The 18,819-nt window shown below is 37.0% G+C and overlaps 1 protein-coding gene across 1 annotated transcript in view; it reads right to left on the bottom strand.

Moving 5' to 3' along the window:
* Positions 1–18,819, bottom strand: part of VPS50 (VPS50 subunit of EARP/GARPII complex) — a 137,769-nt gene that overhangs the window by 85,391 nt on the left and 33,559 nt on the right. Inside the window, 3 exon segments of the mRNA XM_047752045.1 lie at positions 2,526–2,666; positions 4,785–4,883; positions 6,575–6,617. Coding sequence (XP_047608001.1) covers positions 2,526–2,666; positions 4,785–4,883; positions 6,575–6,617 — 283 coding nt within the window.

Below are 18,819 nucleotides of genomic sequence, written 5' to 3'. Positions count from 1 at the left end.
TGAAATCAAGAAAGATAAGCCTTTTGTTATCTGATAATTTAAATATCCACAGTTAACTTCAAAAGGTTATTTTATAGTCTTTTAAAAGAAATTTTCTTTAAAAAGCTATGGCAAACATCTTAAGAACAAATTTTTGTTCATAAAAATGTATAAGCTAAGTACAACTTTCAGTTCTCTTTTATGTAAAAGCACAGAAGGCTTTCTCAAGAAGCATGAGCAAAAACATGTCTGACTTTTAATAGCATATAAAAGTTTAATGGTAACAAAATATGCTACAGGCATACACACATACACCAGATTTAATCAAAGTAAAAAAGACTGAAAAAAAGCCTAATTTGTTTAAAATACTTAAATATTTTCTGCTCTAATGGAAAAATTACTAACTTGTAATCAATTGCTTTAACATTTAAATTATCTATTATGACAGCATCATCTATTAGTGACATCAACACTCATAGAATCAAAAAATAAAACTGATCGTTTGAACATTTAATTTTAAAATGTACACTATCAACCAGAAAATATATAAATAAGAAAATAAACAATACATTTCAAAATCACTGAAACTTCTCAAATGACAGTTGTTCTTAGGACTGGATATTTAAAATGTAATTATGCAACTATATCACAGAAATAATCATAAAATTTGTGCAACAGTCCTCATGATTTATGAAGAGATTTTTTTGTGTACGTCTTTTTAAGGCCGCACCTACAGCATACAGAGGTTCCCAGGCTAGGGGTCGAACCGGAGTATAGCCGCTGGGCTATACCACAGCCACAGCAACGCCACATCTGTGACCTACATCACAGCTCAGGGCAACGCTAGATCCTTAACCGAGTTGGGCCAAGGATCGAACCTGCGTCCTAATGGATGCTTGTCAGATTCTTTTCCACTGAGCCCTGACAGGAACTCTGAAGAGATTTTTAAAGAGACTTTTTTAGCTAATATTAACAACCATCCCTTGTCATAGTTAACTTAATCCTTACTCTAGCATTGTAATCACATCCTTCTGGAATATTTGTTGGAGTTCAAGTAAGAATATATCTCCAGTTCCCAATGGACAAACTCACTGAAGAATGAACATTAGTTTAATTTCATGTTAATTCCTGGACATAATTATAGCAGAGACTAGGTATCTACTTCCTAGAACTGCTATTTTCTGAACTGAAAAAAGAGAACACTCAAGAAAGTTTCCAGTGAGAGACAATGGACATTCTTGGGCTAGAATTAAAGAGACCAAGGTCAACTATGACCTCCATACTGTCAAATTAAGTGGTCCGTTCTATGGTACCACCTTATTCAGACTCTCTAGAAGCATCTGATATAAGTATAAAGTTGATTCTCCTGGAAACACTTCTGTAAGTGATGCTGTGACACTACTATTGCCTAGATTTCCTCCTCCCCAGCCAGCTGCTCTTTCTCAGACTTTTCTACCAGTCCCTCCTCCAGTGCCCAAGCCCTGAATATCAGAAGGTCCACCCAAGGCTCTCCTGTCTTCTTTACTACACCCTTTTTCCCCCAATCATCTTATCCAACATCATGACTTAAAATACAACTAAGTGCTGATGATTCCTAAATCTATAACTTCACTTCTGATCTCCTTAGGTATTTTTATTTTATTTATCTATCCATCTATCTTTTCAGGGCCGCACCCATGGCATATGGAAGTTCCCAGGCCAGGCATCAAATTGGAGCTGTAGCCACCAGCCTATACCAGCCTACAGCAACACTGGATCCGAGCTGCATCTGCAACCTACACCACAGCTCATGGCAACACTGGATCCTTAACCCACTAAGCAAGGCCAGGGATTGAAACCGCATCCTCATGGATACTAATCAGGTTTGTTACTGCTGAGCCATGACAAGAATGCTTCCTTAGGTTTTTTTTTATCCAATTGCCTCCTCAACAAGTTCACCTAAATGTTAATAGATATCAAACAGAATTCATGTTTTTTCTGCTACTGAAAAGGCTTCCCTATAAAAGCAAATAACACCACTGTTCTATTTCCCTCACATTTTGCATCAATCCGCCAGCAAGAACAATTCTAAAACAGAACCCAATTCAGTTCACTTTCCACCTGTGAATTATATTACCTATAAATCTATGTTTCTTTAAAAATGAAAAAAAAATTGGTTACAGATGCTGACAGAAACAGAAATAGTCAAAAAGACTGACTGAAAGTATGTATGGAAAATCAGCAAATATAATTGCTTAAAAGCACCCCCAAGAAGAGAGTTAAGAGCCTGAAAGAGAAGGATAAAATAAGCTGTGTAAGAGGGTCAAGAGTGCGTTCAGAAGCAGCTGCACTCCACAAAATCTGTACCAGCTCTTCAACTTTACCACTTGTGTGACTGAATCTTTCAGTTTCTCTGAGGAAAAGAATAATGTGAGAGAAAAAAACTTTGCACAGACATCCTTGTTTTACCTTAGTTACATCTTCAAATAGTAGGTGCTAAGAAAAATGGAATATGAATTCAAACACTCAGAGAGATTCATATGAACAGTAATTAAGTTATGACATACTGTACAGAGATCCTTGTATTGCAGCTTTTGGAATTTTGTATCTGTGTTTCCTGCACATAGTTCCACATAACCAAGAACAACTTGAAACACGGTATTATGAATGGCTTGGGTGAAGTGCATATGAAGTTGATCCATTGCTGTCTATGGGAAGAAAAAACATACAACATAATCTCATATTATTAACATAAATAAATCAATAGATTTGAAAGGCATAGGAAAAAGCTTTGCCAATTTAACTATAGCACAAAGATCACTGTTGTTCACAGAATTATAATGGAAGTAGTGATTATTTGCAAATAACCTTTCAAATAACCACAACATCACAGTACTAAAGATAAATCTTCATCGTGAACACTGCTCTGTTGCTATGCGTTGTTGATGGGTATTAATGATGGTACCCATCCTGCCCTTTCTCAAACATGCCATGCATATTCACACCTCTGGATCCCCTCTGCCATCTTTCTTTCACAAACCATCCAGGATTTTCAATGGTCACCTTCTCATAGAAGCCTTTCCTGACTGTATAAATCAGTACTTTCCATCACTCTATCCACTTACGCTGATTTATTTATTTATTTATTTATTTATTTTTGTCTTTTTAGGTCTGCACCTGTGGCATATGGAAGTTCACAGGCGAGTGTTCTAATTGGAGCTGCAACTGCCAGTCTATGCCACAGCCAGAGAACACAGGATCTGAGCCGAATCTGTGACTTACACCACAGCTCATAGCAATGCTGGTTCCCTAACCCACTAAGTGGGGCCAGGGATCAAACCCGCATCCTCATGGATACTAGCCGAATTCATTTCCACTGTGCCACAATGGGAACTTCTGATTTATTTCTTTAATGTTGATCTCCCTCACTAGAAGGTAAGATACATGAGGCCCTATATCCAGGTACCCAGAGCAATGCACATAGTAGGTACTAATAAATATTTAATGAGTGAAAGAATTCATCTAATGGGGGAAATCAGAAGTTACAGCCATATTTTCCAAGGTCTTTAAACATGTCCCTCGAAATTACCAAGGGTCTTCCTGTTGTATCTTTCCCCTAGATATAGATTAATATATATAAAAATTAAAAGTATAATAAACAAGCAAATTTCTTTGTTCCTATTATAAAACGTAAATTGAGTTTAAATGGTTTGGTGGAGTCTTAAATTTACTTCTAAGACAAGAGATCATTTAAGAAAAGAAAAACATTTACACCTATCATGTTTGGCTATTCTATAGATAAATGTATAATCCCATATATGCAGAAATATAATTAATTTTCAAACCATGACCTCTGCTTCAAGTTTTTCAAGGATTCCCTTGGACAGTAAGCGTATGTAAAGTCATGCATCATGGGAGTAGTGAGGATATCCTGGGGATAACAGAATCCTTTGAAAAATCTGATAAGTGGAACAGATCTGTTTTATAAGAAATGTGCACAATTCATAAAAGTCCACATACCACTTTGAGGGAGTCATGCTGGCCCAGCTGGGAACCATGAGGCTCCAAAGTTAGAAGTTCTCATTCAGGACTAAGAGCTGAAGTAAGAGAGACCTAGATCCTCTCCCACTGATTATCTTACAGTATACTTTTTAAAAAATCTACAGAGTTCCCTTCTGTGACACAATGGGTTAAAAATCTGACTGCAGTGGCTCTGGTCACTGTGGAGGTACAGATTCAATCCCCAGCCCAGCACAGTAAATTGCAGCTATGACTCAGATTCAATTCCTAACCCAGGAACTCCCATATGCCACAGGTGCAGCCACTTAAAAACAACAACAAAAAAAAACCTAAATAAAATGGTGAAAATATTACACTTGAAAAACACTCCATAGTTCAAAATAAACTTCTATAATGTTTTAATCACACTAGACACACTATGAGCCTGTGAACAATCATATTACTATTGTTAACACAACATAAAAACTTACTTTGTTAAATGAAACTTTTCAGCACACTCCATTAACAATATTCAATATTAAGCAATCATGAAGATCAAAAGATTACCAATGAAGAGGAAAGAAAACATCCTTTCAGGAGTTCCCATCATGGCTCAGCGGAAATGAATCTGACTACTATCCATGAGGACGCAGATTCAATCCCTGGCCTCACACAGTGGGTTAAGGATCCAGTGTTGCTGTGGCCGTGGTGTAGGCTGCAGCTACAACTCTGATTTGACCCCTAGCCTGGGAACCTCCATATGCCATAGGTTCTGCCCTAAAAAAAGACAAAAAGAAAGAAAAAGAAAACATCCTTTCAAAACTAACCTGTGTTTTTCCAAGAAGTCGATAAGCTTGTTGAACCTTGGTGTAATGATTAATGTCAAAATTCTTGCAGATTTTAGACAGAGCAACATCCAACTGTTCCTATGTAATTAAAAGAGGATACAGGAGGTGGTTAAGGAATTATGTTTTCAAGGTCTTATTTTTTTTATTACTAATTTTTTATACTCAATTTTTTAATTAAAGCATGGCTGAATTAAAATGTTGTGCCAATTTCTGCTATACAGCATAGTGACCCAGTCACAAAAATATATACATTCTTTTTCTCATACTATCTTCCATCAAGTTCTATTCTAAGAAATTGGATATAGTTTCCTGTGTTGTAGGGTAGGACTTCATTGCTTATCCATTCTAAATGTAATTAAGACTAATTTCTTACTTTTAATATCTAAACACACTTAGTACCATACTGGATTTAATACTCAAAAAAACAAATAAAAATGTAAATAAATGTACCAACTTTGTTTATGGCTCTCTATTTCAATGATTTCATTTTAAAATAACAATTTTCTATACAAGCACAGAATAATATTGCATATTAAGAATGAAGAAAACTGACCTTTCAAAAGAAAGTCCTCATTAAAATATTCAGGTAATTATTTATTGAAGGTTTCAAAGCAGCTCTATTCATATTTATCAAATAAACAAACTGTCATTCTTACAATTAGGAAATAATTGCATTTATGAGCAAAAACTACTTTCCCAAAAGGTCATTTGAAAGCCCAACCTCAACTTTTGGCTTTTTGGCCGTGCCTCCGCAGCATGTAGAAGTTCCCAGACCAGGGACAGAATCCATGCCATGGCAGTGACTGGAGCCACTGCAGTGACAATGCTGGATCCTTACCTACTCTGCCATAAGAGAATTCCCAGCCTCAACTTTTATAAGTGCTCTCATCAGGAAAACAATAAAATAAAACACCAGAAGAAATAAAAGAATTCCTTTTGTCTTTTTAGGGCCATATCCACAGCATATGGAAGTTCTCAGGTTGGGGTCCAATCAGGGCTGCAGCTACTAGCCTATGCCACAGCCATGGCAACACCAGATCCAAGCCATGACTATAACACTGCAGCTCACAGAAACACCAGATCCTTAACCCACTGAGAGAGGCAAAGGATCAAACCCATGTCCTCATGGATTCTAGTTGGGTTCATTACCACTGAGCCACAACAGGAACTCCAAAATCAAATAATTCTTTTTAAATTTATTTAAATGAACACTCTGCTTTTGCAAAGATTGCTGAGGAAAGAGATGAACTCTGAATAAATGTAGGTGGGAAATCAAGACTTTATACTCACAATGACATATCTTTTCCTTTCTAGTTTCCACATTTTTGATGAATTACATACGATATTACTACAAAGTTTAGGAATTCAGGAGGGTTATCATCAGCCAAAAATTACTCTTATATAAATAAAATCACTAAACTAAAAAGAAGTAGATGGTAATCAAAAAATAATATATGGTAAGTATTTTGGCTATAATGTACATGAGAACAGACCTGTGACTAACAGTTTAGGGATCATTCTGGTAATATCTTTTCTGAAATATGGTAATATTTTCAAATACTTCTTTAAGATCCCACAATTCCCAAAGTATTATTGAGAGTATAAATAAATTAACATTAACTTGACCATGCACAGATATTCCAAAGGAAAAACACAAAATGTAGTAATCTAGAAACACTGGCAATGACATGAAAGTCAAAACGTAAGATGCATCTATGCTATTCAAAATCTTCTGAAAAGAAAAACTCTTAAGAAATAATCCTTCTTACCTCAATTTGTTCTAAAGTATCTTGCAGCTTTGAATTCAGCTCACTATCAAATAAAAGAATTAGGTGTGTCAATCTCTAAAACAGACAAACTAAGTGCTAAATAAATACATGCTAGTTTGATATATAGTTAAAATTAAAAAATCAACAGTATGAGCAGTGAGTTGAGCCATTGACTCTATTATAGACAGTGCAATAAGGAAAGAAAAATAAATAAAAGGAAGAAATAAATGTCATCACTAGCAGCAACAGGATTGTATGGGTAGAAAATCTAAGAATTAAATATTCACAGCAAGTTTTAAAGATAGTTAAGTATAGTATAAATGAAAAGTAAAATGTCAAAAATAAAACTTAAATATATATTAAGAACAAAAAATGAGACAACAAAATTTTTTTTAAATATCATTTCAAAAACCCAAATACCTAGAAATATATCTAATAAAAACATTCAACACAAAATAGAGCTAAAATAAAAAGACTTACACAGAGTAAAACGTTCAACACAGTTGCTATCAGTTCTCACCAAAATGACCTCGTGGAATAAGTGAAATTCTAATCAAAATCCTTGCAGGGTTTTTACCATAAAAACTGACAAGCTGCTTCGAAAATTTACACTAAAATTATTTTAGCAACGGCTACGACTAGTCAAGAATACCTTGAGGAACAATGTTGTATGTGGGACATATACTAAAATAGGCAAAGGCTTATTATAAAGTTACAGCAATAAAACAATGTGGTATCAACATAAGGATACATAAACAGATCAACAGAACAAAATAAAAACAATGGGTAGGAGTTCCCATTGTGGCTCAATGAGTTAAGATCCTGACTAATATCCACAAGGATGTGGGTTCAATCCCTGGCCTTGCTCAGTGGGGTAACAATCCAGCATTGCCACAAGCTGTGGTGTAGGTTGCAGATGTTGCTCAGATCTGGCGTGGCTGTGGCATGGACCTGCAGCTGCAGCTCTGACTCAACCCCTAGCCCAGGAACTTCTATATGCCAGGTGTGGCCTTAAAAAGAAAAAAAAAAAAAAAAAAACATGCACAAAGGGGTAAAAGCCTTGAACAGATATTGAAAAAGGAGATAGCCAATTGGCCAGTAAAGATATAAACATTCACTCCACGGGCATTCAGGAAATGCAAACTAAAACTACAAAAGATACTATAACAAATGACCAGAAAGGCTAAAAATACCCATCCACAAATGTTGGCAAGGACTCAGAACAAAAGGACCACCCAATTCAATTCTAGAGGAAGGGGAAACTGACACTAGCTCTTTGGAAACTATTGACACCTCCTGAAACTCAATACACACTTACTCTATGTTCCAGTAGTCCTAGATATGTGTCTATCAGAGGTGCATACACAATTCTCACAGCATTATCTGAAACAGGAAAAAACCTGAAGCAACCCAATTATCTATGAACAATTAAATGGATAAACAAAAGTGATGTATTTATAAGGTAAAATACTATAGCAACGAAAACATATCACCTGAATGTCAAAAACATAATTTTAGACAAAAGAATTCAGTTTTAAAAGTACATACTGTATGATTCCATTTACATAAAGTTCAAAACAGGTAAAACTGGAGTTCCCGTCGTGGCACAGTGGTTAACGAATCCGACTAGGAACCATGAGGTTGCGGATTCGATCCCTGGCCTTGCTCAGAGGGTTAAAGATCTGGCGTTGCCGAGAGCTGTGGTGTAGGTTGCAGACGCGGCTCGGATCTGGCGTTTCTGTGGCTCTAACATAGGCTGGTGGCTACAGCTCCAATTAGACCCCTAGCCTGGGAACCTCCATATGCCACAGGAGCGGCCCTATAAAAGGCAAAAAAGACAAAAAACACCAAAAAAAAACAAAAACAAAAACAAAAAAAGGCAAAACTGATGGGACAGAAGCCAAAACAGTTGTTACCTTGAGAGAACAATGACTTGAATGGGGCTTTAAGGAAGCTTCTGGGGTACTAGAAATGTTCTGGCTCTATTTCTATTTCTGAGAGGTAATTACACAATTATGTTCACTTTGTAAAAATACAATGAGTTATATACTTAGGATATGTGACTGAATCTGATTTTTTGCTCCTTTCTCTCTATGTTAGTTTTTTAAATATTGTATTATTTGAATTATAATATCCCATTACTAAAAAAGATCTATGACATCTAACAGAATAAACACAACTATAAAGAAAACATTTTTAGAGTTCCCGTCATGGCACAACAGAAACAAATCTGACTAGGAACCATGAGGTTGCAGGTTCGATCCCTGGCCTTGCTCAGTGGGTTACGGATCTGCTGTTGCCATGAGCTGTGGTGTAGGTCGCAGATGAAGCTCAGATCTGGTGTGGCTGTGGCTGTGGCTGTGGCTGGCAGCTACATTTCCAATTGGACCCTAGCCTGGAAACCTCCATATGCCGCGGGTGGGGCCCTAATAAGACAAAAAAAAAAAAAAGAGAGAGAGAAGAAAAGAAAACATTTTAACAAAAAAGATTAAAGTAAAAATAAAACAATAAGAACTGAAAGATACAGTTTAATACACTAAAATTATAAAGGATTTACAACTGTCATCTGATTATAAATGTGACTCTCAAAGTCATAGCAGCCAAAACAAAGGGAAGGTCATAATATTCAATTCAGTGTCCAAAATATCAAAAAAAAAAACAGTAATTCAAAAGAAAAAACAAAAAGACAAAAATCACTTTTTCTAGCATTAAGTTCAGAGAAAATTTTGCAGTCTTGATAAAGAGGACAACAATATTTCATCTCCCAAGGCACAACACCCCTTGGCAACAGCCTTACAGAATATACAATATGGATTCATGGATTCTTTGTATTTGCTTCTTAGAGAGCTTTTTAATGCAAACTGAGGAGATAACACCAAAGTGATGGGATATATAGAAAAATATAAATATATACAAATCCAAAGCAATTTGTCAGAAAAGATCAATAATAACAGAAGTATCCAGTTTTTGATGGTCTTGAAGTTAAACATCCAAACATGTATAAGAATTAGACCATTTTCTACAAATATTATTTATCATAAGTATGCTTGCAATTAAGGTTGAGAGTTGAAGATTATATTCTCTAGTAAAAACTGAAAGAAAAGAAATCTGTATCATTTGACAACCATCAGTGTAGGATTAACACTTTATTTTACAAATTATAGTCTTGGACCAATGGAACAGATAGAGAACCCAGAAATAAATCCTGACACCTATGGCCAATTAATCTTTGACAAAGGAGGCAAGAACATAAAATGGGAAAAGAAAACTATTCAGCAAGAATTGCTGGGAAAACTGGACAGCTGCATGCAAATCAATCAAACTAGAACACACCCTCACACCATGCACAAAAATAAACTCAAAATGGCTGAAAGACTTAAATATAAGACAAGCCACCATCAAACTCCTGGAAGAGAACATAGGCAAAACATTCTCTCACATCAACATCATGAATATTTTCTCAGGTCAGTCTCCCAGGGCAACAGAAATAAGAGCAAAAATAAACCCATGGGACCTAATCAAACTGACAAGCTTTTGCACAGCAAAGGAATCCAAAAGAAAACAAAAAGACAAATTATAGAATGGGAGAAAATAGTTTCAAACAATGCAACGGACAAGGGCTTGATCTCTAGAATATACAAGCAACTTATACAACTCAACAGCAAAAAAGCCAACAACCCAATGGAAAAATGGACAAAAGACCTGAATAGACTGTTCTCCAAGGAAGATATACAGATGGCTAACAAGCACATGAAAAAATGCTCAACATCACTGATTATTAGAGAAATACACATCAAAACTACCATGAGATACCACCTCATACCAGTTAGAATGGCCATCATTAATAAGTCCATAAATAACAAATGCTGGAGGGGTTGTGGAGAAAAGGGAACCCTCCTACACTATTGGTGGTACAGCCACTATGGAGAAGAGTATGGAGGTACCTTAGAATCTATACATAGAACTACCATATGACCCAACAGTCCCATTCTTGGGCATATATCTGGACAAAACTTTCCTTAAAAAAGACACATGCACCCCGCATGTTCATTGCAGCATTATTCACAACAGCCACGACATGGAAACAACCCAAATGTCCATCAACAGACGATTGGATTAGGAAGATGTGTTATATATACACAATGGAATAGTACTCAGCCATAAAAAGAACAAAATAATGCCATTTGCAGCAACATGGATGGAACTACATAGAGACTCTCATACGGAGTGAAGTCAGAAAGAGAAAGACATATACCATATATCACATCACTTATAACTGGAATCTAATATACAACACAAATGAACGTTTCCACAGAAAAGAAAATCATAGACTTGGAAAATAGACTTGTGGCTCCTGGGGGAGAGGGAGGGAGTAGGATCGGGAGCTTGGGGTTAATGGATGCAAACTATTTCTCTTGGAATAGATTCACAATGAGATCCTGCTGTGTAGCATTGAGAACTATGTCTAGATACTTACACTGCAACACAACAATGGGAGGAAAAAGTATGTATACATGTATGTGTAACTTGGTCCCCATGCTGTACAGCAGAAAAAAATAAAAATAAAAAAATTACAGGAGTTCCCATCGTGGCGCAGTGGTTAACGAATCCGACTAGGAACCATGAGGTTGTGGGTTCGGTCCCTGCCCTTGCTCAGTGGGTTAACGATCTGGCGTTGCCGTGAGCTGTGGTGTAGGTTGCAGACGCGGCTCAGATCCTGCGTTGCTGTGGCTCTGGCGTAGGCCGGTGGCTGCAGCTCCGATTCGACCCCTAGCCTGGGAACCTCCATATGCCGCTGGAGCGGCCCAAGAAATAGCAAAAAGACAAAAAAAAAAATTAGAGAGTCTCTAAGCAAGATTTATGTCTGAAAAATAGCCACAGACATAAATGTAGGTTAAGGAAATATTTGTAAGCAGGAGTGAGATTTTCCTTAAAAAAAAAAAAAAAAAAAAAAATTCTGTTACAGTCTCTGTCCAAAAAAGAATAAATGAAAAAAAATAGGAATGAGCGCTAAAGGCCTCAAAATAATACCCCCAAAAGGATAGCTATGATAGTGCCTTAGCATTTAGCAAAATTTAAATAATTCCTTATCCCATCCAATTAAAAAAAAATCAGTTATCTAATTTCCAGAGTTGTTCCTTCTCTCATGTTCTCTCTCTTTTGATTCATATCACCACCCATTCAATCCAAGCTGGAAATGTCAAAGGCATCTTTAATCCTTCCCTCTCTTCATCTATAACTGGTAATCAGATCCTGATGATTCTACCATTTCTATGTTTCTCCATTCTCAATTTTGTGTACTAATTGAAGCATTATCACTTAATAATCTACTAATGAATCTCTGCAGGCAACACACAATCCGACCCTTTAATTTATCCATCCATTTATTAGATAAACACCATCGACTTTCTGCATACCAAACATTGTACAACATTCTCCAGAAAGCTTTCAGAGATAGCTTCAAGCAGGGATCCAACTTCAGATTGGATTTGGTCAATATTCTGTTTCCTTTGGCAGACACAGTGTTTTCAAACAGTCTGTATGTGCAAAGTTTTAGGCAAGGCCTTATTGTCCTGTGAACCTGAACATTTCTAGCAGCTTCATATGTATGTTTCCTGCCTGGTCCCTAAAGACATCTGTGTTTGAAGCTTCTAAGTAAAGCAGAAATAAAAATCACATTAATCCACTGCTTTAAAGTCTTCGGTGGCTCCCCCATTAAGCCAAGGATAAAACCTCAAATTAGCAAGGGACATAAGACTCAACAACTGACATGAAAAATTAGTTTCCCATTCATTTTTCTGTGCCTCTATAGTTGACCTTTGAACCATAAGGATTTGAACTGTGCTGGTCGATTTATAAGCAGATTTTTTTCAATAGTAAATACTACAGTACTACATGTTCCTCAGTTGGTTGAATCCTCGGATGCAGAACTGCAAATACAGAGGACCAACTATAAGTTCAGACATGATTTTCAACTGAGCCAAGGGTTAGCTTTGAGGGTTCAAGGGTCAACTGCATTGCAGTCTATGTGCAATTCCCCAAACAAACCTCAGGCTTTCACACCCCCTGTTCTTGCATATAATGTTCATAATAAACAGAAAATACCTTCTCCTCTCCTCACTCGCAAGTGTCTATCTTTTCAGGTCCAATCCAAATAACTTTTCTGGGAAGTCTTCCTCTGCTGACTGTTCCCTTAAGTTTTACAATCTGTTTACAGCACCCTTAATTCCAGTAAGAATATCTGTGACTATTTGTCTAAGCAGACTGTGGCTTATTCCCCAGTGACTCCTCAGGACCAACCAAACTAACTGCCTCACTCAGAGCAGGTAATAAATAATCTGCTGTATCAAATTTGCAAATCAAACAAAACTGGCAAACTTTTACCATTATTCCTTTAGCCCCCATTTTCTACTTAAGTGTAAAAAAACTATAGAGCGAGAAAAAAAAGAGGGGAGAATGTTTTAGAAGAAAAAAGAACCAGGCTAGACTGTGGGTTCACAGGTGCCTTATTAAAAGGAAGAGATAAGCAGAGCTGCAGCTGGTACTCCTCTATCATATGGGGCTCAGAAGTTCATGTAAGGCTAAAGCCAGAGATACAGCTATGGAGAAGCAAGAACACCTGCAATAACAATTATCAGGACTGGTAAACATACTCTTTCAGGGAATATTTTGAGTTTGGAGGAAAAAAAAGGAATATATCTAAACTAATTCATAGGTGAGAGTAATGACTTCTTCAGCTTATCCACTGAAAAGATGGGCTTTAGAATTTATTTAGAATGTTATCATAAATCTAGGTGTCTTATTGCTTCTATTTAAAGTTAAAATGATTTTACAGCCTACATGTGAAGATACATACAAACACAGTAATAAAAACAGTACGCAGAAAATTTTAAATATAAAAGTTTGGTTTTATTGAAAATTTGCTTTCAAAACCTACAACCAAAAAAAAAAAAAAAAATGGAGTTCCCGTCGTGGTGCAGTGGTTAACGAATCCAACTATGAACCATGAGGTTGTGGGTTCGATCCCTGCCTTTGCTCAGTGGGTTAACGATCCGGCATTGCCGTGAGCTGTGGTGTAGGTCGCAGACGCGGCTCGGATCCAGCGTTGCTGTGGCTCTGGCATAGGCCGGTGGCCACAGCTCCAATTCAACCCCTAGCCTGGGAACATCCATGTGCCGCGGGGGAGCGACCCAAGAGATGGCAAAAAGACAAAAAAAAAAAAAACCTACAACCATACTTACTACTCATTTAAAATACATATATAGGAGTTCCCGTCGTGGCTCAGCAGTTAATGAATCTGACTAGCATCCATGAGGACACAGGTTCAATCCCTGGCCTTGCTCAGTGGGTTAAGGATCCAGAATTGCCATGTGCTATGGTGTAGGTCGCAGATGCGGCTCAGATTCTGCGTTGCTATGGCTGTGGGCATAGGCCAGTAGCTACAGCTTCGATTCAGCCCCTAGCCTGGGAACCTCAATATGCAGTAGCTGCAGCCCTAAAAAGCAAAAAAAAAAAAAAAATAATAATAATAATAATATACACACACACACACACACACACACACACATATATAAAAATGTGATTCAAGGAGTGGATATTTTGAATGTACAGCCTTCAAAGAAACTCTTAGCCATCATTTAGAAACATAAATTCCTGGAGTTCCCGTCATGGCTCAGTGGTTAACGAATCCGACAAGGAACCATGAGGTTGCGGGTTCGATCCCTGGCCTTGCTCAGTGGGTTAAGGATCCGGCGTTGCCGTGAGCTGTGGTATCGGTCGCAGACACAGCATGGATCCCGCATTGCTGTGGCTCTGGCGTAGGCTGGCAGCTACAGCTCCAATTCGACCCCTAGCCTGGGAACCTCCACATGCCACAGGAGCAGCCCAAGAAAGAAAATAGCAAAAAGACAAAAAAAAAAAAAAAGCATAAATCCAGTTATTTCAGTCAATTAATCAAAGAATGAAAAAGGGCCTATTCATAAATATTTGGATAAATAAAAGCTACATTATGGTTAAAAAAATTACTATTTGTAAGATGAAAGGCTAAAAGCTATCAAAGACTACTTGTAAGTGAATGGGATGAATCAAACAATTTGGGGGGCATTTTTATAATCACTACAGAAAATATTAGGTAACAGATCCATAAATAATTAAAAGTTTTCTTTTAAATATCTGATCTAGGACATAAACACTCACAAAATGTATCCTAGAAAGTTGTATATAAATCAAAATTTTGTACAAATTTTACTGTACTGCAAGATAGTATGGAGGTAAATTAGCTTTTTATTGATCTTTCCCTGGTCTGTTACTAAGCCATGTGATTTAAAACAATTCGCTTAATAACTCTGGGCTTCAGTTTCCTCTACAAAAGTGGGCTGGATCTACAGGTTGCTTCCAGGTCTAAAGTTTCAAGATTCTACTATATGCGGAACACCCGTTACCCAATTCCACATCTTTGTATATGATTCAGTAGTAGAGTGCTAAAACTTATGGAATACACTGAAGTAAAATTTACTCTTCCAAGTTTATACTGTACATCCACAGCCCCTGGAAACTCCAGTCTGTTTAGATCAGAGGTCTATTCCAGCAATCTGGGATCTACTCACCACTGCAGCATTTATCAACTGACCTCAGAGAAAACATGAAGCAAACACTTCAAACACTTTGAAGCTAAACAAACAACCCTGTGGTACCATGAAGTGTCGTGATCTTTCAAACCATGAGTAAACTATCAAAGAATTTCTAAGATCACTTTGGATCTACTCAGCTCTCTGTCCACACTTTCTTCAGAAATCCCTTACCTAGGAGTTCCCGTCGTGGCCCAGTGGTTAACGAATCCAACTAGGAACCATGAGGTTGCGGGTTCAATCCCTGCCCTTGCTCAGTGGGTTAACGATCTAGCATTGCCGTAAGCTGTGGTGTAGGTTGCAGACGTGGCTCGGATCCCGCGTTGCTGTGGCTCTGGCGTAGGCCAGTGGATACTGCTCTGATTCGACCCCTAGCCTGGGGACCTCCATATGCCGCGGGAGCGGTCCGAAGAAAACAGCAAAAAGACCAAAAAAGAAAAAAAAAAAAAAAAAGAAATCCCTTACCTAAAACAGAACACAATCGTTTACCAGAGAGAAAGCTCAGAGTCCATTACTGAGGATTCTAAAAATGTTCAAAACAACTCCAAACATCCTGAATTATAATCTCAGAGCAGAGATCAGGCTCAGGAGCCAAATAAGGCAATAGGCTATGCTTCTAAATAAAGTTTTATTGAAACACAGCCATATGCATTTATTTGCATATTGTCTAAGGCGTCTTTCAATCTTCAAGGGTAGAGCTGAATAGCTGCAACTGAGACCTCATGGCCTGCAGAACTTAAAATATTATCTGGCCCTTTAAAGACAAAGACCCTCTGCCAACCCTGTGCTAGAGTTGAGCAAAAAACTTTTCGGCTGGTCAATGGATCAAAGTTAAAACAGGAAAATTTATGTGTGTGTGTGTTTACACGTGTGCTGACTATTTTAATTAAAATTGTATAAATGTACTTCATTTACCCATTTCTGATTTAGAGCCAAGGTCTTTTCATTTGATTGGAGTTTTAACTTCTTAGTTGCATATGAGCCAAATCACAAATAAACTGCATATAATTTCAAGTTTCAGTCTCTCAAAAGTGAAGCAAGAACTTAAAAATAAATGCAAAACAGGAGTTCCCATCATGGTGCAGCAGAAATGAATCCAACTAGTATCCATGAGGACACAGGTTCAGTCCCTGGCTTTGTTCAGTGGGTTAAGGATCCGGCATTGCTGTGAGCTATGGCGTAGGTTGCAGACATGGCTCGGATCCCATGTTGCTATGGATAGGGTGTAGGCTAGTGGCTGTGGCTCTGATTCAACCCCCTAACCTGGGAACGTCCATATCCCTCCAGTGCAGCCCTAAAAAAGCAAAAAAAAAAAAAAAGAAAGAAAGAAAGAAAGAAAAAAAAACAACTAAATGTCAAGTCACAATGCTACCTTATATCCCACAATTCTTATGAGTTGTTTCATCTACAAAAAAAATTCAAAAAGAAATTTATTGGAATTTATTTTTAACAATACATTCTGTTTCTCCAATGCATCCTTTCAAAAACTTGTTTCATCTCACTAAACAACAAACACAATAACAAACATAACTGGCAGAAACAGGTTGAAGAAAAAATACCACTCCACTAAGAGTATAACTCAGATACTGGAACAAGATAATAAAAACTGGCTCACCGCCGCGAGCCGCCCTGCCCAGCTACTACATCGGAAGACGAATCTAGTGTAGTCGTGCTTAAGAACATCAAGCTCTCCATTCCAACAGACCTAAGTTTAAATCCTGGCTTTGCCACTTATTTTACAGAGAATCAATGTCTTCATCTATAAAAGAGAGACAATAATAACACCTCCAAGGAATATTTTGTTAATACTAAATAAGAAAAGGTGAGAGGAGAGAGCCTCCTTGCCTGCCTGCTTGCATCTCTCACAAGCATCCTATCTTAATATATTTCTTGCCTATCAAAAAAAAGAAAAGGTGAGGAAAATAACAAGTACAATGATTGACACATAATAAAAGGCAAAATTTTTCAAATATCATTCTACCATCATCACTATTACCAACATCATGATTCAATTTTTTAAAGCTGAACAATAAAGCTTTAGTGAGAAAACCTTATTAAATTCTAATTTAGAATTACTGTAGAGTCAGTGCTGTCTTACCTAAGGGTGCCTAGCTTCTATTCCCACTGCTATAAATGGCAGCATTTCCCATTCCTGCAGGGGTATGGTAAGTGAGCCATTCACAGCTTGAACATCTCAAATGGCTTTTGTTTGCGTACTCCATGCTCTTAACTGGCCTATTACCCCATAGTCCTGCCTGGTAACTGCCTGTTATTACAAACTCCTAGAGAAAAAATAAATTTCAAAAGCTCTTGGTACAACAGGTAACGTAACATCTCATGCAGGTAAACCTTAAAATAATACTTTATCCTTGTCTCATCATCTAGCAATAAAGAGAATGACATACATGATTCTTCTAGACTGCTGAAATTTTAAAACAAGTGAAAAAAGTGAAAAATTCTAAAAATTTCTAAAGCAAAAACACCACTATGGAGGAATGAGAATTAAAATGGCATCTGAATGGCATCAGTCCTACAAAACAGGAGGTGAGAATAAACAGCTAAGCAATGCTTTCCACTTTCTAAGAAAAAAAATTTTTTTTCTTTCAATCATGTTTGGACTACATTAAGGTCACTTCAAAATCTGAAATTTTACCCCGCATGTATCTCACATCAAAAAAATAAAAATTCTAAAAGAGGTAACTGTAACAACACAGGACAAAGAAATATACAAAAAAGAAATACAAAGAAATGATACGAGTTCCCACTGGATGCAACAGGATGGGTATCTCTGCAACTCTAGGACACAGGTTCCATCCCTGGCTGGGCACAGTGGGTTAAGGATCCGATGTTGCCACAGCTCTGGCATAAGTTACAACTGTGGCTTGGATCTGATCCCTGGCCTGGGAACTCCATATGCCATACAGCGGCCTTAAAAAAAAAAAAAAAAAAAAAAAAGGAAAAGAAAAAAAAGATACTAAAGGATTTTCATTTTCATTTAGAGAAAAAAGATTATTTTTCCTTGACTAGACAATTGAGTGACTTGTCTAGTCACTCTACTTGGTTCTACAGACAATAGTATTTAAATAATCATAATACGGTAAATATGATTTCTATTAGGTTATTTTTTTAGAAATAACCTATTAGAAAAGGCACTGAAGGTTTTAATCTTAGTTGTAAAAAGAACATAAACATTATAAATTTGGCCAAATAAAAATAAGCTTCACTAAATAAAACCTGGAAGGTCAAGAAGGGAAGAGAAGTAAAAGGAGGTAAACCAAATGCCTCTTACTGACTTTTACTATGGGCAGTAAAAACAGCATCAACAACTATGTACAGTGAAAAATTAAAAAAAAAAAAAAAGATTTTAATGTAGTATTTTAAATAACAATGAAATCTACCAGGAAAAACAAAAGAGTAAGCTGTAAAAAAAACGCTTTACTCTAGGGAGTAGGATAAAGAATAGTGGGTGGGACAGAAAGAAAAATCTTTACCTTCTGTTTAAGACCCTTTTGTTCATATACAGTTTTGTATAGATTTAACTTTAAATCATTTGTAAATCACACTTGGGGGAGGAAGGAGGCAGAGGAAAACAAAAACAAAGAAAAGGAATGCAGGTGG

Source organism: Phacochoerus africanus, chromosome 11, assembly GCF_016906955.1.
Source record: "Phacochoerus africanus isolate WHEZ1 chromosome 11, ROS_Pafr_v1, whole genome shotgun sequence".
NCBI lineage: Eukaryota > Metazoa > Chordata > Mammalia > Artiodactyla > Suidae > Phacochoerus > Phacochoerus africanus.
The sequence above is the reverse complement of the archived record's forward strand: the minus strand, read 5'-3'. Positions and strand labels throughout refer to the sequence as shown.